This window comes from Schistocerca gregaria, chromosome 6 (genome assembly GCF_023897955.1).
Source record: "Schistocerca gregaria isolate iqSchGreg1 chromosome 6, iqSchGreg1.2, whole genome shotgun sequence".
NCBI lineage: Eukaryota > Metazoa > Arthropoda > Insecta > Orthoptera > Acrididae > Schistocerca > Schistocerca gregaria.
The window spans coordinates 248,673,339-248,693,455 of record NC_064925.1 but is presented as its reverse complement, the minus strand read 5'-3'; the positions used below and the strand labels follow the sequence as shown (position 1 = coordinate 248,693,455).

The window sequence follows — 20,117 nt, the reverse complement described above, 5'->3', positions numbered from 1 at the left end:
CCTAGTCGTCTAGGCTCTGAGTTTATACTTGGATCATTCCTGCGACTGGCAAGGGAGGTTGAGAATACCAGCGTTGCTAACGGAGGTTCAACGAGCTCACAGTGTACAACATTGTTCCCAGAATGGATTGTAGACCCCTGGTTCTGAGTCGAGTGAATGGCTTGAACCAGATATTTCAAAGGTTCTGTGACTTGCTCAACGGTGACTTCCTAGACTTGCGCCATAGCGTTTAGAACTGTAATGCCCCCGAATTGGGTCAGGCCTACACTACACATCACGTAACTGAGCGTTTATGTGGCGTGAACAAACAGTTTTCTTTTCGATTAGATGACCCCCCCCCCCCCTCCCCCAGTTCGGATAAATATATCTGTAGGAGACTGGGAAGTACCAGTGAACCAAAAAAATGATCCCTGCAGATGAGAGCTTAACAGTGCTCATGCCCGTTATGCAGTAGCCTCCAGTTCATTAGAAGTTTCTCTACAGCGTCTGTATACTACGGAGGGCCCTTCCCATAATGAAATATTGTTTTGGGTACATTACTGTTCTGAGCATGGTCAACTGTTCTTTTAACATGAGCCACAGTTCCTCTGCATCCTCGTGTCCTGAGCTGAAAGGTTACTTGAAACTTTCAGCTCAGAACAGGAGTACATAGAGAATCTTCGGCGAGCTGCTTGCAACAGCTCGCTGAGGGAAAAGCGTGCAGCCAACTGCAGACTGTGACATACATTGCGATAATCCTGATCGTCTGGGCTCTGACTTCATACTTGGATCATCCCAGCAGCTGGCAATACGCACTTACAAGATGATTTGGACTCTGCGTCGGCCACAGCAGGACCAGTAGCGAACGGTGCCAGCACATGATTAGCAGTTTTTCTGGACTTCGACTGTTAAAGGGAGGTGGAAGGTGAACCAACATCTCTCAAGGAAGCGCCTTAAGGCTTCCTTGGGAAGCAGTCTGTATCGCCTTTCCTCTTTGAATTTTAAATGTCCTTTGAATTTGACGATGAGTGGAAAGGCATGGTCGTCATGTGCGAATTTTATTTTCATGGCAAACATTTTGGAACGCAGACCCCACAAACTGGGGGCCATTGCCTGATGCAATGGTAAGGGGTACCTCTTCACATGTGAATAACGTTGAGAGATCTTGGATCGTTGACAGGGCAGATTTTGTATACGTCTAGGCCTCATATTAGAAATTGTAAAGAGCACTACCTAAAGCCACTGTGCGCGTTTAAATGGCCCCATGTAATCGGTGTGTACTATCACCTCCGATTTTGGTGAAAAGAGCAGGATGGAAATAATAACTTTGAATCATGGAAGGAAAACTATGGCGACATTTGGATCAAATTTCATCTCGAACTTCCACCTCTCCCTCACCACATCTCCTACCCTACTCAACCTTCCTCTCTCGTTATTCTCACTCGTCCTCGCCTCACCACCCCAACTTCCCGTTTCCCCTCCATCTTCTCTATTCATAATTTCTTTGAAGAAGAATGAAAAAATGAAACAGCCAATCAGAACGCTACCCCACAAGAGGAAGGGCTGGGCATGAAATCATTCTCATCCTGTGGTAATGACTTCTGCGCAACGCTGCAGATGATTGAGCACCATGAAGGTTAGAAAAGGCATTACTTCGCTTGTCTGCATAGAGCCACGTCCTTACCATTGCACTCTCTTACAAAGTAAGCCATTTCACGACGCCAATCACGTGATATGATCTAGGTAATTGTCAATATGCAGGTGGAATATTCTGTCTGTCACGCAGCTTTAAACAGCCACTCATTGTCTAATGATAGATGTAGATCACAGGAAAGGCACTGAGATATGTACCTCACAATACAGGGTTTATATATTACGTAAGTTTTTGTTAAATCATCAGAATACATCAGTTGCTATTATAATTTGATAATACAATTGTAGACAGTCTAACAAAATTAGATTTCCGTAGTCTGTTTCCATAATCTGCTTACGTGAGGTACAATGTCAGCACATTAGATTAATTCCTGTTTCACAACTACATCCAATAAGCCTGGGTTGCAATTTTATCTTCATCTCTAACTAATACTTCACCGCTAAATTAATTTCAAATCGCCTCCTGTTGCACACACAGCTGCTGACTAATCACCCAACGTTCTATGCTTTAAGCACTGTGTTTTGTTTCGAGAGGCACATTTTTTTCTCTTAGTCCTATATGTTGTGTGATAATGTCCTGTGATAATTCATCTTTCATTACGCCCACTTCCTTTTTATTGACGCACGAGATGTTGTAAATGCTATCATCGGTGTAACCTGAAGTGTCAAACCGCCTGTGCTCATCACTTTTAATATCACCAAACATATTTGAGATAATTATATAATATATCAAACTATCTGTGTCTCTATAACACATTTTAACATTTTTTCCTCCAATTCAGGTTCGTCGGTCTATACCCATAATAGGAATATACTACAACTATGAATTTGTCAAAAACTGCATTAAATCTATGTAAGCCAACAGCAACGTTAACAACGACACTGCGCCTGACTCACAGTCAGAACAGCAGCTTCAGGTCTACGAGTATGTCCCCAAGTTGTTACCAGATTACCATCATTCATTTTTCTTGCATTTTGTAAAGTTCTGCCAAAACGACTGTAATTCATAAATTTGAAAAAAAAATTTTTTCAAGATCATTTCTTCCATTCATGTGTTTCTCAGAATTCATGTCTATCCTGTTTCATCCAGGGAGCATAATATCCGGTGGTTTTGTTTAGAAAAAGATTATAGTTCAGACACTGCTTTAAATTTCTGTAGTGAATCATATATTTTTTATCGTGTAATGTGGAAAACAGCTTCTTTGGGACTCTGATTCGTTGACCATAGTCGGTGGTACGATTTTTTCTGGTGATAATGCCAGGTCTAATTCTAAAATGTAACTGATGTCTGTATCATTTGGTACGCTCATCACACATAAGCTGGTAGCCATTTCTACAGACAATCAAGAAGATTAATAGTGTGGTCGGTGTTGCATAATTTCTCAGCTGTAGATACTCCTAACTCTTATGATATGTATATATTACACATAACAAGTACATGGTGTCCCACTCGAAAGAGGCCCCACAAACAAACATTTGCTTAAATTACATTTAAAGGCCTTGATAAATATCGGTAAATGAAATGGTTCAATTTGCTCTAAGCACTATGGGACTTAATATCTGAGGTGATCAGTCCCCTGGACTTAGAACTACTTAAACCTAACTAACCTAAGGACATCACACACATCCATGCCCAAAGCAGGATTCGAACCTGCGACCTTAGCAGCAGTGCGGTTCCAGACTGAAGCGCCTAGAACCGCTCGGCAACATCGGTCAGCGGCAAATGAAATGAAATGAACATGTCATTCTTAGTTCATGGGGAAATTAAGGTGAACCACGAAAGGTGCTGGAAGTTACCGCGCGCAGTTGAACACGACGCTGTAGATTCTCGAATATTGTTGCTAGAACGTCTGGTGTCACTGCATGGATTTCACGGATGATGTTCTCTCGTAAATCTTCCAAGTTGTATGGTTTATTCCTGTAGACCTTGCCTTTTAAACCATTCCAGAAGAAAATGTCAGGTGGTTTTAAATCAGGCGACCTTGGGGGCCACAGTCCTTTCGAAATCACTCTGCAGGGGAAAAATGATTCGACCTCAGCTACGTTCACTCTAACCTTGTGGCATGTGGCGCCATCCTGTTGGTAACAGCAAGGGAAATAATTGCCGACAGTTTGTACCACATGAAGTCCACCAAAAAGAGTTAAATGATACTGAAAATTTGTTTTGTTGTGGTCTACGTTGATGGTAAACATGAAACCACGGCGCCATTTTAATATGGCGCATTCGCAACTTCTTCCTCTTCCCCTACTCAACTCAGACAGCATGGCGTAGCAGCGGGGAGAGCGTGTAGCCAAACTGAGCACTGTGTCATACGAGCTAAACTCTTGGCTTCCCCTGGAGTAGAGTGAAAGGTATGAAGCACTAACCAGCTAAGAAATTAAGCACTATGGCTACCGAAAATGCGTTATCAATAATATTAATAATTTTGCTGTTCAGTATGTTATTCAATCCGAACCACATGCATCTTCCACCATGAAGCAATGTGGATTGGCATTATTGGCAAAAGACGATAAACTATTCTTATTCAATGATAAAGTGAGCCGTATAATGAGAGGTTATTTTCAAAAAGATATGATTAGTCAGCAACTGTGTGTGTAACAGACAATCTAATATTGATTTAGAGGTAAAATACTGGTCGTAATTGAAGATGAAATTGCAGCCTACTGGTTGAGATGTAACATAGATGTTAATGTAATGTACTGAAATCGTAAATTATGTATTGTAGATTATGTAAATGTAATTGTGGTACACTGGTTACAGCTATATTATGAAATTGTAACGCATTAATTGCAGATACAACAGAGATGCAGTTGACGTATTCTGTTGATGTAACAAAAACATCCGTAATACATTGGCATGCACGTCTCAATGTTTTTCCTGTGCTGTTTTTCCATCATGAGAGAATGACTGGTTGTTTGAAGAAGCGTGGCAAACGGAATGTTATGCCTCTATGAATATATGGACAACTACCTACAGTGTATTATGTGATAGCTTTTAAGACATAGTTTACTCTGTAAGAGAATTCGTATATAAGCACTTAGCTGCTGTGGGCTCACAGGCGAAGTACGTTGGAACTTTAATGGTGGCAACTATTTATTTACAGCTCGTACAAAATAGATACGTATTTCAAAGCTTTACTGACCTTCAAAGTAGTCACCAGCATTGTGTATAACCCGTTGCCAGCGATGTGGAAGCCGTAGGATACTCTTGGTAGTGCCAGTTGTGTTAGCAGTTCGATCGGCGCGGTCTATTGCCAGACGAATTTGTATCAGTTCTGAAGCGAATACCGTGAAGTGTTTCCTTCAGTTTAGAAATCGATTTTAGCTCACGAGAGCTTAAGTCAGGGGAGTTCAGTGGGTGGTATAGCACACAGCAGCCCCATCAATCAAACAAATTATCAACAGTTTGCACTGTACGTGCTTGAGCATTGTCCTGCAAAATGATGGTCAGGTCCTGCAGAAAGTGTCATCACTTCTGTCACTATGCTCTTCAGTTTTGGAACACAACCTACGACCAGCTTAGAGACGGAAGTGATGACACATTCTGCAGGACCTGACCATCATTTCGTAGGACAATGCTCAAGCACATACAGTGCAAGCTGTTACTGATTTGTTTGACTGATGGGGCTGCTAAGTGCTATACCACCTACTGCACTCCCCTGACTTAAACCCTCGTGAGTTCAACTCGATTTCGAAGCTGAAGGAAACACTTCACGGCATTCGCTTCAGAACTGCTAAAAATTCGTCGGGCAATAGATCGCGCCGCTCGAATTGTCAACACAACTGGCACTGCTAAGAGTATTCTACGACTTCCACATCACTGGCAACGGGTTATACACAATGCTGGTGACTACTTTGAAGGTCAGTAAAACTTTGAAACACGTATCTATTTTGTATTACCTGTAAATAAATAGTTGCCACTATTAAAGTTCCAACTCTCGTACATGCCTCTTGCAGCTGCATGGTGGACAGTCACATGCACACGTTACGCAGTTGTCATCACCAATGGATGAGAATTCTGTTATGCCGCCTCATCCTTCTGCAGTAAGCTCTCTGACTGACTGTTTTATTTCTTCAGCCAGTTTCCAAGAAATTAAATAGAAATGGGAAATAGGGAAGTGAGGTGAAGGGGAAGGAGAGGAACGATGGAGGACGATAGAGGATGCACGGGAGAGAGTTAGGGAGAAGAAGAATTTCAACATCAGATTTGATCCAAACGGAGATATCACTCTCCTTCTATGATTGAAAGCTGCTATTGCTTTCCTTCCATGAGCTAATGTTCCTATTGGCTTCCTAAGCTACGATAAACGCTACACTGAGACTGACGGATTATGTGCGCCATTTGCATTTGGAGCAGGAAAGGGAATAACATCAGTGGTACCAGAACTACAATATGCCACATAATTATATCGAGCTTGTGCCGTACCGATGCAGATGAAGATGATGACATAAAAAACAAATTCTGAAGACCATCAGGTTATTCCTGCACACTGAGAACCTGCAAGAACATCACTAGCGAATATTACAACTAATGAAACACCACGTAAATTACGAGCAAAGAGTTATCTCCATCCGATTTCGACAATTTTTCTGTAGTTCAAGAAACAATGCTTCAGTCCCAGGCATTAGTGAAGGGTCTATGAACTACCCAACGTCTTCAGAAACGTTGAACATTCAAGCTAATAGCAGACTCTACTGGAAATATTTTTCACTGAACATTATAGCCTTATGACAGACAGCGAAACAAAAGCGTTTGACTCAATTCCCGTAAAATCAGAAAACGTTCTATAAGTTCACGGATGAGGCTAGAGTAGAGGATCATAATCAAACGATAAATGGCACTTAATGCAGTATGCGGACAGTTCGAAATGATTTTAACATAATCAGGTAACGAATTTGCGACTATAAAGTCAACAACTACATTCACTGTTAACTTTATCTTTCAAAGAGAAGGGTCCCCTCTGACTAGAAAAGAATTATAATTGTGGATGTAGGACACATCAAAACAACGTCTTAAAACTGATGAAAGAATATCAGATCAGATTATATCTCTTAACATGTGTAGAGAGAGGACTGCTACAATCTACAATCAATCCACATAAATAAAATACAATGTTTATATAAAATAACTACGAGAGGCAAGATTTCAGTCTGACAGAAGTTTTAATGTTCTGAGACTATTGTCATTTTTCGCTAAAAACGGTACAAGGAGAGATTTAATAGGAGATCGGTTGTTGCTTTTTAAAAATATTGCCTTCATGTTATTCTTGGTAGCGGTAAATTGTTTTCACTGATACGCATCGCCTCCCAAAATTGGTTACTTCACGTCTCTCCTTGTGTCGTAACACGCACACGCGCTTTCGTATGTTCACTGCGCGCCGCTCTGTGTTCTCTCCGCTGTGTTGAGTGTATTCTTTTCCTGTCTGTTCACGCTGTTGTTACCAGTTCTGCCAGCACGCTCCTGGCCATCACGTAAGTGTGTTTCATATGCATGGTGTTTACCTGTTTCGTTTCTTTGTTTTTGCTGCATGCAATCATGTTGCTTATAGCTGAAAGCAGAAAAATAAATGTACGTACTTCTGCGATTTTGAAGTATTTTATGGCTCAGAGTGTTGCACGGCTTAATGTCACAAGAAGGTGAAAAATTTCAAAGATACTATGTGTATACATATAAATAGTAATTAATACTTAATCAGTCTCCTTTATGACTCATAGTGTTGCACGGCTTAATGTAACAAGATCAAAAATTTCAAAGATACTTTCTGTAAATATATAAATAGTAATTAATACTTAAAAAGTTTCCTTTTGTCTTTAGCTTTGATAGGACTTAATTTAAAACTGAAACTTCCTGGCAGATTAAAACTGTGTGCCCGACCGAGACTCGAACTCGGGACCTTTGCCTTCTGTATACACATAGTTCGAGTCTCGGTCGGGCACACAGTTTTAATCTCCCAGGAAGTTTCATATCAGTGCACACTCCGCTGCAGAGTGAAAATCTCATTCTGGAAACATCCCCCAGGCTGTGGCTAAGCCATGTCTCCGCAATATCCTTTCTTTCAGGAGTGCTAGTTCTGCAAGGTTCGCAGGAGAGCTTCTGTAAAGTTTGGAAGGTAGGAGACGGATACTGGCCGAAGTAAAGCTGGGAGTACCGGGCGTGAGTCGTGCTTCGGTAGCTCGGATGGTAGAGCGCTTGCCCGCGAAAGGCAAAGGTCCCGAGTTCGAGTCTCGGTCGGGCACACAGTATTAATCTGCCAGGAAGTTTCATATCAGTGCACACTCCGCTGCAGAGTGAAAATCTCATTCAGAACTTAATTTACTTAATTTGTATTCCTTCTTAATTCATTAACTTAGTTTGATGAAATAAGCCATGACTGTGCAGAGGCTGTCGCCTTACAAAATATTTCATTTGACGCTGCTAGCGAATTTCGATCCAAACTTCATTATTCAGTTGCCTGGTAGCCTTATCAACGACACGTTAGAGACTGTGGGCATCGATTATCTACTAGAGATGGAAGAGGGTGGAGCAGAAGAAGGCAACTCTTAGATACAAGAAACCTTGTATTGCTTTTTCTTTACATTAGTCAGTATCCCATGGAGGTGGATGATCCCTGGTGAGCGCAGCAAATGCACCGACATGGCATCTCCCGTTGGGCTGATCTCCTGTCACACCTAGACAGTGGCAGTGCAGACCATCAGCCACCACAACTACTTCCGTGTCAAGGGATGGCATCAGTCTTCTGACTGGTTTGATGCGGCCCGCCACGAATTCCTCTCCTGCGCTAACCTCTCCATCTCAGAGTAGCACTTCCAACCTACGTCCTCAATAATTTGTTGGATGTATTCCAATCTCTGTCTTCCTCTACAGTTTTCACCCTCTAAAGCTCCCTCTAGAACCATGGAAGTCATTCCCTCATGTCTTACCAGATGCCCTATCGTCCTATCCCTTCTCCTTATCAGTGTTTTCCACATGTTCCATTCCTCTCTGATTCTGCGCAAAACCTCCTCATTTGTTACTTTATCAGTCCACCTAATTTCCAACATTCGTCTGTAGCACCACATCTCAAATGCTTCGATTCTCTTCTGTTCTGGTTTTCCCACAATCTGTGTTTCACTACCATACATTACTACACACCAACGTACAGTCTCAGACATTTCTTCCTCAAATTAAGGCCGATATTTGATATTAGTAGACTTCTCTTGGCCAGGAGTGCCCTTTTTGCCATTGCTAGTCTCATTTTGATGTCCTCCTTGCTCCGTTCGTCGTTGATTATTTTACTGCCTAGGTAACAGAATTCCTTAACTTCATCTACTTCCCTTAACTTCATCTACTTATGTTACCGATCTGTATCTCGACACCCCCGCATGGCTGATGTCACCGAGAATACGGCAGACTGCATCTGGTCCCAGTGGCACAAGGTGAAGGAAGCCTCAGTTTGAACCTCTGCAGATGCGAAGACGGCTTGGCCGAAGCGCCTGGCTGGTTAGTCAATGGTCGAAGGTTTGAGGTTCGTGACGGTGTTGGCTGCGTCATTGGTGCAGCGTTGTCTGGCACAGAATGGATGTCAGAGTACATCACAAATATTCAACGACGACTGACTAAGTCTGGGGCGGTACGTTGGGGGAGGGGGGGGGGGGGGAATAAAGGCAGCTTTCCAGAGGTGATTACGCGAGAAGCATAACGCTTCTATGTCATTCGGAAACTTCCCGAACAGGGGCGAGTGTCCTTCGCCCAGTCGTTACACAGCTATTTCCCAGTCAATTCCGGTATAGATACACATACAAGGTATCCGGAAATTCCCGTTACAAACGCCTAGGACTTGTAAGGAGGAGTGAGTACATAATATTTTGAACAGGAACCCATGTCCGGAAACGTCATCCTACTACGCTACAGAGGGTCAAAGTTATATGTGCCGGCGCTTGTAAACATACACTCCTGGAAATGGAAAAAAGAACACATTGACACCGGTGTGTCAGACCCACCATACTTGCTCCGGACACTGCGAGAGGGCTGTACAAGCAATGATCACACGCACGGCACAGCGGACACACCAGGAACCACGGTGTTGGCCGTCGAATGGCGCTAGCTGCGCAGCATTTGTGCACCGCCACCGTCAGTGTCAGCCAGTTTGCCGTGGCATACGGAGCTCCATCGCAGTCTTTAACACTGGTAGCATGCCGCGACAGCGTGGACGTGAACCGTATGTGCAGTTGACGGACTTTGAGCGAGGGCGTATAGTGGGCATGCGGGAGGCCGGGTGGCGGAATCGCTCAACACGTGGGGCGTGAGGTCTCCACAGTACATCGATGTTGTCGCCAGTGGTCGGCGGAAGGTGCACGTGCCCGTCGACCTGGGACCGGACCGCAGCGACGCACGGATGCACGCCAAGACCGTAGGATCCTACGCAGTGCCGTAGGGGACCGCACCGCCACTTCCCAGCAAATTAGGGACACTGTTGCTCCTGGGGTATCGGCGAGGACCATTCGCAACCGTCTCCATGAAGCTGGGCTACGGTCCCGCACACCGTTAGGCCGTCTTCCGATCATGCCCCAACATCGTGCAGCCCGCCTCCAGTGGTGTCGCGACAGGCGTGAATGGAGGGACGAATGCAGACGTGTCGTCTTCAGCGATGAGAGTCGCTTCTGCCTTGGTGCCAATGATGGTCGTATGCGTGTTTGGCGCCGTGCAGGTGAGCGCCACAATCAGGACTGCATACGACCGAGGCACACAGGGCCAACACCCGGCATCATGGCGTGGGGAGCGATCTCCTACACTGGCCGTACACCTCTGGTGATCGTCGAGGGGACACTGAATAGTGCACGGTACATCCAAACCGTCATCGAACCCATCGTTCTACCATTCCTAGACCGGCAAGGGAACTTGCTGTTCCAACAGGACAATGCACGTCCGCATGTATCCTGTGCCACCCAACGTGCTCTAGAAGGTGTAAGTCAACTACCCTGGCCAGCAAGATCTCCGGATCTGTCCCCCATTGAGCATGATTGGGACTGGATGAAGCGTCGTCTCACGCGGTCTGCACGTCCAGCACGAACGCTGGTCCAACTGAGGCGCCAGGTGGAAATGGCATGGCAAGCCGTTCCACAGGACTACATCCAGCATCTCTACGATCGTCTCCATGGGAGAATAGCAGCCTGCATTGCCGCGAAAGGTGGATATACACTGTACTAGTGCTGACATTGTGCATGCTCTGTTGCCTGTGTCTATGTGCCTGTGGTTCTGTCAGTGTGATCATGTGATGTATCTGACCTCAGGAATGTGTCAAAAAAGTTTCCCCTTCCTGGGACAATGAATTCACGGTGTTCTTATTTCAATTTCCAGGAGTGTATGTAGGTATAAGGTGATCCAACACGGCTATGACTAAGCTACTTCTCCGCAACCAGTAACCCCCACCCCAGACTATTTAAACAATCGAACTCCCATGTATAAACAGCTCCAGACGCCTATTTACTTTCCAAATACGTTAATATGTTAAATATTTTACTTTAAACACGTAAAACCGCTCTCGCTGCAAACTCAAAATTCTACTTTTTCATGCATCTCTATGTCTATCATGTCGTACCTTCTTAGTTACTAGCCTTACAGTGACATAATGTTGCAGGTATATTCGCTGGCATATGTGGATAGTGTCAGCAAACTTTATTGGAAGTAGTTCTAATAGTAAAGAATTTCTAAACTAAATATCATGCTCGATGCGTATGTTTCACTCCATTAACACCGGAAATACAGTACGCTTTAAACACACCCTCAAGGGCTGTGTCCAGTGGCACCAGAGAATGAAATGTTCTGTCATACCTAAAAGTATTCGAAAGACCTGAATTGTGTTTCGCCTGATTTTCATGCAGCCCACATAATGTAGCTGTGATGCAAGTCCTCTAAACTATTTGCAGTGTAGTAGTTTGACTATACGAAATGGATACTACAAGAATTCACTAGAGAACACTGTTCTTTAAGGTAATCAGTTAAGATGTAAATCAAAACGACAATACTGTAAACACTAGGGAATGCGTTATAACAGGTGAGACAGTCCTCAACGCTTATAAACTGAATTTTATTACAGTTAGTGATATTTCAAAATCACTACCACACTCATCGGAATTTAACTTAACTAACTTCGTCACATAATTCATTCCAGCAGTCTATAGGCAAATTTAAATATTTTTATGAGCAAGAGATTTTGAGACAATATCTGGACTTCTGAAATTCTATGGCGATTCGAAGTCTTTCTGCTCTTCAAAAGGATTTCCCACACCTGACTAACTTCGTTCCTGGTCCGTGTGGCTTGTCATAAACTGGATTTTCAGCTAACCAGTTAAAAGCAACGCGATTAGCAGCGGAAAGCTCTCTATGGAAAAGTCAAAGTTAACGTCGTATCACCACTAATTCCTCTATAATCATCACTGATAGCGAAAGTATACTTGACCCGTTAGCAACAAATAATCCTGGACAAATAGGCAGCATCATAACGAATACAAGGATTAGTGACGGCAAGACAGTTGCTGCTAGGGTAAATACCGTAAGACCCACAATCATCGAAAACAAAGTCAAAGTACATCTATTTAAAAAACACTGATAAAAATGCTCTTAACGCCATTTTAAGGAACAGTCTCCACTCCTTCCGATCTGATCACGTAAGCGCTGAAAAGATGTGGAATGATTTCAAAGAGATAGTATCGATGGCAAGTGATGGTACTGTTCCCCCATTGTACACAAAACTGGTCAGATCGCTGTTGCAGAAGCAACGAAAAAAGGATACCAAATTTGAAAGAACGTAAAATACTCAGTATTGGCAAAGCTTTGCAGAAGTTCGAAATACAGCGCGAACTTTAATGCGAGATGATTTTAATAATTTTCACAAAGAAACTCTGTCTCGGAATCTGGCAGAAAACCCAAAGAGATCCAGGTCATGCGTAAAGCACACCAGTGGCAAGACGCAATCGATACCTTCACTGCACGATAACAACGGTGAAATCACTGATGACTGTGCCACTAAAGTAGAGTTACCGGAAGAATGGAAAATTTCTCAAGTTACACCAATACCCAAAAAGGGAAACTGAGCAGTCCGCTGAATTACAGGCCCATATAACTAACGTTGATTTGAAGTAGGGTTTTGGAACATATACTGTCTTCAAACATTATGAATTACCTCGAAGAAAACTATTTATTGCCACACGTCGTTCCTGTGCAACTCAACTAGCTCTTTCTACTCATGACGTAATGAGTGCTATCGACAGGAGATGTCAAATAGATTCTACGTTTTTAGATTTTACAGAAGGCTTTCGATACCGTTCCTCACAAGCGTCTTCTAACCAAACTGCGTGCCTACGGAGTATCGCCTCAGTTGTGCGACTGGATTCGTGATTTCCTGAAAGAAAGGTCACAGTTCGTAATAGACGGAAAGTCATAGAGTAAAACAGAAGTTAAATCCGGCGTTCCTCAAGTAAGTGTTGTAGGCCCTCTATTGTTCCTGATCTACGTATATTAACGACATAGGAAACAATCTGAGTAGCCGTCTTAGATTGTTTGCAGATGATGTTGTCATTTACCGTCTTGTAAAGTCATCATATGACCAAAACGAATAGCAAAACGATTTAGATAAGTTATCTGTATGGTTCGAAAAGTGACAATTGACCCTGAATAAATAAAAGTTTGAAGTTATACACGTGAGTACTAAAAGAAATCCGCTAAATTTCTATTACGCGATAAGTCACACAAATCTGAAGGCTGTGAATTGAACTAAATACTTAGGGATTCTAGTAACAAATAACCGAAATTGGAACGATCACATAGATAATGTTGTGGGCAGAGCAAACCAAAGACTGCGATTCACTGGCAGAACACTTAGAAGGTGCAAGAGGTCAACTAAAGAGACTGCTTACACCACGTTTGTCCGCCCTATTCTAGAGTATTGCTGTGTTGTGTGGGATCCGCGTCAGGTGTGACTTACAGATAGCATCGAAAAACTTTAAAGAAGGGCGGCTCGTTTTGTATTATCCCGAAATAGGGGAAATAGTGAAACAGACATTCATTTCCGTGTCCGGTCAGCATTTCCAAAAAGATAGCAGCTGCGATAACTCCGTCATTTCCTGCGTAAACATCTTTTATTGCGCAGGGGTTGTCCAGGAGGGGGCATACAAGTAGGTGGCTCGGATCTTCTTCAGTTCCGCAGTCGCACAAGGTGCCAGCGCTCACTGGAAGGATTCCCCATTTCTTCAGGTTGGTCCTGCATCGGGGGAGGCCCTTCCTTAGACGGTTGAGGGACTCCCATACAGGGTATTATAGGTTTGCGCCAGGAGCTAGTTGTTCTTTTGGTGAGACGTCTACGGGCAGTGACCTCTTCCATGTTGCAAGACGAATTGCCTCTGGTGCTCCCTCCAGTGGCGCAGTCCTAGCAAGGAAACTCTTGCGGGATTTAAGGCGGGATCTTGCTGTCTGATGACCGTACAGAGGATGTCGGCGGTCATTCTCCTGCTTTGTTCTCTCAGTGTCTGCAGCAATGGCCCTCCGGATGTTGGGTGGGGCTATCCCAACACTCGGATACAATTTCTGCACTGTTGGCATGATACGTGAATTTGAGTGGGAATCATTAAAACAAAGGCGTTTTTCGTTGCGGCGGGATCTTCTCATGAAATTTCAACCACCAATTTTCTCCTACTATTGCGAAAACATTCTGTTGGCACCCACCTACTTAGGTAGAAATGATCATCACGATAAAATTACAGAAATCAAAGCTCGCACAGAAAAATTTAAGTGCTCGTCTTTCCCGTGCGCCATTCGAGAGTGGAACGGTGAAGAGACAGCTTGAAGGTGTTTCATCGTACCCTCTTCCAGACACTTTATTATGAATAGCAGAGTAATCACGTTGATGTAGATGCAGATATGGACTGAGCAATTATTTGTGCACATGTTTGAACTTTAAACGACATGATGCACTTTTTGTTCTAGATCTGTATTGAAACCAAGCACCTATGGCTACTGTAGCTAAGCAAAGATTTCTTGCCTGAGCGAGAATCGATCAAAGCAACGTTCGTCATTGGTTACTAGGCATAAAGAGACGAAAAATATGGTAGTTTTCACCAGTATCAGTCAGCAAATGTGAACTTGAAAATTTTTGCACTCTGTGTGGAATCCTGTCAATACCCTTATATTTCCGTTAACTAACCACGAAGAACATTTAATATAATGTGAAGTGATAAAGTTTGCACATGTTTAAAACGAAATGCCATGATGTAAAGTTTTGTGACGGGCACTCAAACCCAGAGCGTAATCAGATTGTTAACTAAGTAAGATCAGACGTTAGACATCGAATTTTGTCACCAACGCGTGTTTAAAATACATATCGGAAGTGGGAATCGAATCCACACCTCAAACATAAGAAAGTAGGACCGATACAGTTGATCGCTTTTTTTTAACCGCCACGGCCATCTCTACTTATTGTTATCAGAGTGACTTGGTATTACCCTATCATGAAACTTCTGGAGATCATAATCAAATCAACATGAAATTGAAGCTCCAGATGTGCGAAAGGGTTAATTATGATAAGAGGATAATAAATAAAAATGTAAATCAAAAAACTCGAGAAGATATGCGGAAAACCACTACCCAGCTCTCATGTCATATATCAACAATATTTATTTTTCATATTTTATTAATTTTTATAATTCTGATTGATTTTTTATTTTTTAAAATTACTTTCTATTTTTATATAGTATCTAAAAGCTGAAAGACAACCAAATCAGATTATAGTCTAAATCGCAAACTAAACCTTACGTCTAGAAAAAAATTTCCAATTTGACTGCAAGGATTATGTACGCTAATGTGTCTATGTACTTCATCTGTACACATTATACAATAGAACCGGAGCGATGCTGAGGCAAAACACAAAACAAAACTATCAAGGATTCTAGGAGAGAACAAGTCGGAGCAAACCAGATGGAAGGAAAACACCTATCATCAGGAAACTGAAATTAACCAACACCTTGCCGATGCAAAACAAGATGCAACATATTGGCGAATAGGTCTCGATATCGAGGAAGTAGCAAACATATCCCCCCCCCCCCCCTCCGGCTTCTACGATATAATGAAGTGTCCCAGCAACCACATTACTATATGGGTTTTCGGCCGTGGAAATAAGGAAGAATCTGGGCGCAATATGATATCCCTAGTCTTAGATCGAGTAAGGAGGGCCTATTGTCTCCTAATCCAATACCAGTTTGCCACATGACCTCCACTAGACGTACAATTACATAAATTCGTGTCGCTAATCCCAATATGGAAAAGTTGCTCGTTTGTTAGAATCAAGTTATTTACTACCGTATACCAAGTGGACGCTACGCGCAACGCTAAACTCGGAAGACTGACATTGGACAAAACTGCCATCCTGGTTGTTTGAGGCGATCCTCTTTCAGAGAGATTCATCCAAGGCAAGGAACTCCTTCCCAACGAGTCTTTAGGAATTTCATTGTGAGGACGGGTCAGCCCCTAAATAGCTCAACGCAAGACAGAAGTCACGAATGTGTTTCAACTTGTAATTGATGCGACAAACATCAGTGGGGAGGGGGGGGGGGGAATCAAGACTAGCAGGATGGACATAGAGAAATAAATGGACGTGAAAGTGTGTGTTTCTTGAGTTATCGTCAAAATAGTACGTCGCACATATAGCATTGCTAAGTCCAACCCCCGCAGAGGAACGAGGCTTCGACACCACCTCATACCGTGAGCGAAAGACATATCGTTTGCTTAAGAAACGACTAGACAACTGTTGTAGTTTCTTCGCCATCATCGAGGGAAGCAGATAAGCTTGGGATACGTAATACGCTTTGCACAAGACATATGCATCCAGTATTCGGACTTTGTGGAGCAGAGTAAGAGAACACCTTTCATGTTCTATTATCGTTCCCTGAATTTTGTACGTAAAAGACTTCCAGTTGAGCGTCACCTTTTTGACTGGACAACGATCAGTAATGATACCGAGAGACATATGCTGATCCACTGCTGTAACCCATGGAAAAATCGCGTCATCAAAACCTCTCAAAGTAAGAAACCTGAACATATCTTCATTAAGTAGTGCACCAGAAATCCGACAATAATCATTGATTACAGCCTTCAGTCAAGGTATTTCCGCAGGATGGCGAGTAGAACCATCATGTCATTCGCATATGCACGAACAGCTATAGCCTCTGCAGAAAGCGTACAACCTTTAAGCCGGGATACCCGCATCCGAAATAGGGGCTCCACATACTACACAAACAAAATCATTGATAGCGGGGTTCCTTGGGACACTCCCCGGCGGATATTTATCGGTGACGTCAGTTGACCATTGACAACCACCGAAGCTGAAATAGCAGTAAACAGATTTGAGAGCACTCGCCGTGTGTCAACAGTAAAGCCAACAGTTTCCAGAATCCTAAGCAAAAAGTCGTGATTGACACGATCAAATGCCTTATCAAAGCATAGAAAAGCAAGGGCACAAGGGACGGACATTACAGCAGCGACCGAAACCACGTCACGACACTCGACTATAAGTGTAAGACCAGGTACGCAACTTTGATGTTTTGCAACAATCGTCTCCATCAAAGCCGAAATCCTGCTATTAACTGCCCTCCCCATAGTCTTATAATCAAAGTTTAACAAAGTAATTGGGCGGAAGTTATCAGGGGCAGCCGGTCCAGGGCTTTTCGGGATTAAATAATTTTCCCCACTTTGAACGAGGTCAGCGCCACGCTTCCCTCTAACACTTCATTCATAAGGGAGGCAAAGACAAAACCCCCTAGAGGCCAAAAACGCACGTAAAATTCGTTGGGAAGTACATCCAGACCCGGCGACTTTTGAGAAGGCAATCCCACAACAAGTTTATAAGCTGAAAGGCAGCTAAGAGCGTTTCATTATGTTCAGGTGTAATTGTCATATCCAAGGTGCTGATTAGTGGGTCGTAAAATGTATCACTGGACGCATTGACGTCGTAGATGTCGCCATGGTATTGGTGTAAAACACGCATTATTTCAACTTGCGCCATTATGATACGTCCATCATTTATGGTGACAGAATGAATACTAGCGCGTCGGCGATGAGCCTCATGCCTAAGGAAATGACTTAAGGAATTCTGTTCATCCGTCACCAATGAACGTGTCACAGGTTCAAACATTCCATTTGTATCTTCTCCAAGGTCAACAATTTCCCCTTTACACGCCTAACATCAGTTCGCAGTGGGGTGTGATCCGCAGTATCAAAAAGTTCACGCAGGATGTAATAGTAAAATTCGTTAAGTTCTCCGAAAGTCCCACGTGTTGACATCACAGAAAATTATGAGAGCTTGCCTGAGCTTCTGTTTTGCCAGTCGTGTCCACCAGTCATGGCTGGAAGAGTACTTCCCAGAGGACCGTAGAGTACGCTCCCACACAGCTCGCATCACGTCATCGAGAGAGGGATCAGCTAGGTGAACAACGTTTAACATCCACGGAGCACGAAACAATTTGACCAGCTACCGTACAAAATTAAGAGTAGCAGTCACAGTCCAGTGATCAGTAAAGGAAGCAGGAATGACTTCAACATTAAGAATGATATCACGCAGGCAGTCTGATAAGTAAAACCTATCTCATCTATTACTAGGAGTCGCAGTAAAGAGGGTTAATTTAAGTAACGCCGGGTATTTATCTATCCAAACATCTTTCAGGCTTAAGGAGCGGACCAATTCATGTACTTCACGACATAAATTAAAATTCGGAGATTGATCTTCAGGACGCAACACACAGTTAAAATCACGACCCAACAGAATACCCGGAAAACTCTTACACAACTCTTTATAAAAACGCGAACGATTCTCTGTGCGACCAGTGCCAGACGGCTCATATAAAAGAACCAACGTTGACGCCTATACTCCTGCCAGAATCCAGCATTTGCACCTCAGCAATCGGAATGCATGCGCGAAAGAATAAGGCGGTCCCCATAGAATATTCGGGTGCTATATTAAAGAACGTAAAAAAAAAACAGGTAAGGAGAAATGAGTAAATAACACCTCTTGTAAGAATGCTATGTCCGCACATGAATCATAAATGAAGCCAATCGCAAATTTTGATTCCACACGATTAACGTTTAAGGGACGGAACGTGCAGGCTTGGATCATTGACCACAGTTTTACAGTGATGTACGGAACGTACCGATCAGAAGTATGTAGATAACTGAGCGTCAAGGTCAATTGCGGAGTCCACAGATGAATCAGACATCGGGGGACCAGAACCCACGTAATCAGAATGTTTTCTCTTAGATTTCTCACGTACCACTGCACGGTCAGGTTGTGTACGCTGTTTCTGTCGGCTACGTGGCACGACGGTCTCTGCGAGGGGCCATAAGCACAGCATCCTGCCCCTCAGAACAAGAGACATGTATTGCAGGTCCAGTCACTAAGGCGGAAGCATTCTGTGGAACAACCGATGCAACAGGCGATACTTGGTCGCTAATTTTGTTCTCCTCTGGAGTTACTGTAGACAACAAATTCAGGAAACCGGCTGAAGAAGAAGGATCCGGAAGACGTCTCAGACTGTAACGGGGTGGGGGACCACGCTCCTTCTCCACACTGAGGCAGCTCGGACAGAGCCACTACGTGAGTGGGAACGAAGCTAGAGGTAACTTCTTCGCCATTCACCGTAGCACTGTAATAAAACTGGTGATAGTGAGATAAATGTACTAACCGATCTTGGATCGCATGAAATGGCCGATTGCTTGAAGACTTGAAGACTTGAAGACTTAAAAACCAACGTCCACTACTATACAGGGTGGTCTCACGAAATAAGCATCAAACGAAAAAAACTACAAAGAACGAAACTCGTCTAGCTTGAAGGGGGAAACCAGATGGCGCTATGGTTGGCCCACTAGATGGCGCTGCCATTGGACAAACGGATATCAACTGCGTTTTTTTAAAAATAGGAACCCCCATTTTTATTACATATTCGTGTAGTACATAAAGAAATATAAGAAATATGAATGTTTTAGTTGGACCACTTTTTTCACTTTGTGATAGATGGCGCTGTAATAGTCAAAAACGTATAAGTACGTCGTATCACTAACATTCCGCCAGTGCGGTCGGTATTTGCTTCGTGATACATTACCCGTGTTAAAATTGACCATGTAACCAACTGCGGATAAGGTCGATATCGTGTTCATGTATGGCTATTGTGATCAAAATGGCCAACGGGCGTGTGATATGTATGCTGCTCGGTATCCTGGACGACATCATCCAAGTGTCCGAACCGTTCGCCGGATAGTTACGTTATTTAAGGAAACAGGAAGTCTTCAGTCACATATGAAACGTCAGCCACGACCTGCAACAAATGATGATGCCAAAGTAGGTGTTTTACTTCTGTCGCGGCTAATCCGCACATCAGTAGCAAATTGGCGAGAATTGGGACTCTCAAAACCGTCTGTGTTGAGAATGCTGAATCAACATCGATTGCACCCGTACCATATTTCTATG

The 20,117-nt window shown here is 43.3% G+C and overlaps 1 protein-coding gene across 4 annotated transcripts in view; it reads left to right on the top strand.

Annotated features, from left to right (window-relative positions):
- Nucleotides 1–20,117, top strand: part of LOC126278568 (protein unc-80 homolog) — a 953,735-nt gene that overhangs the window by 156,981 nt on the left and 776,637 nt on the right. For all 4 annotated transcript variants that reach the window (XM_049978772.1, XM_049978771.1, XM_049978773.1 and 1 more), the window contains exon 4: nt 7,078–7,104. In XM_049978772.1, coding sequence (XP_049834729.1) covers nt 7,078–7,104 — 27 coding nt within the window. The remainder of the gene's footprint in view (nt 1–7,077; nt 7,105–20,117) is intronic.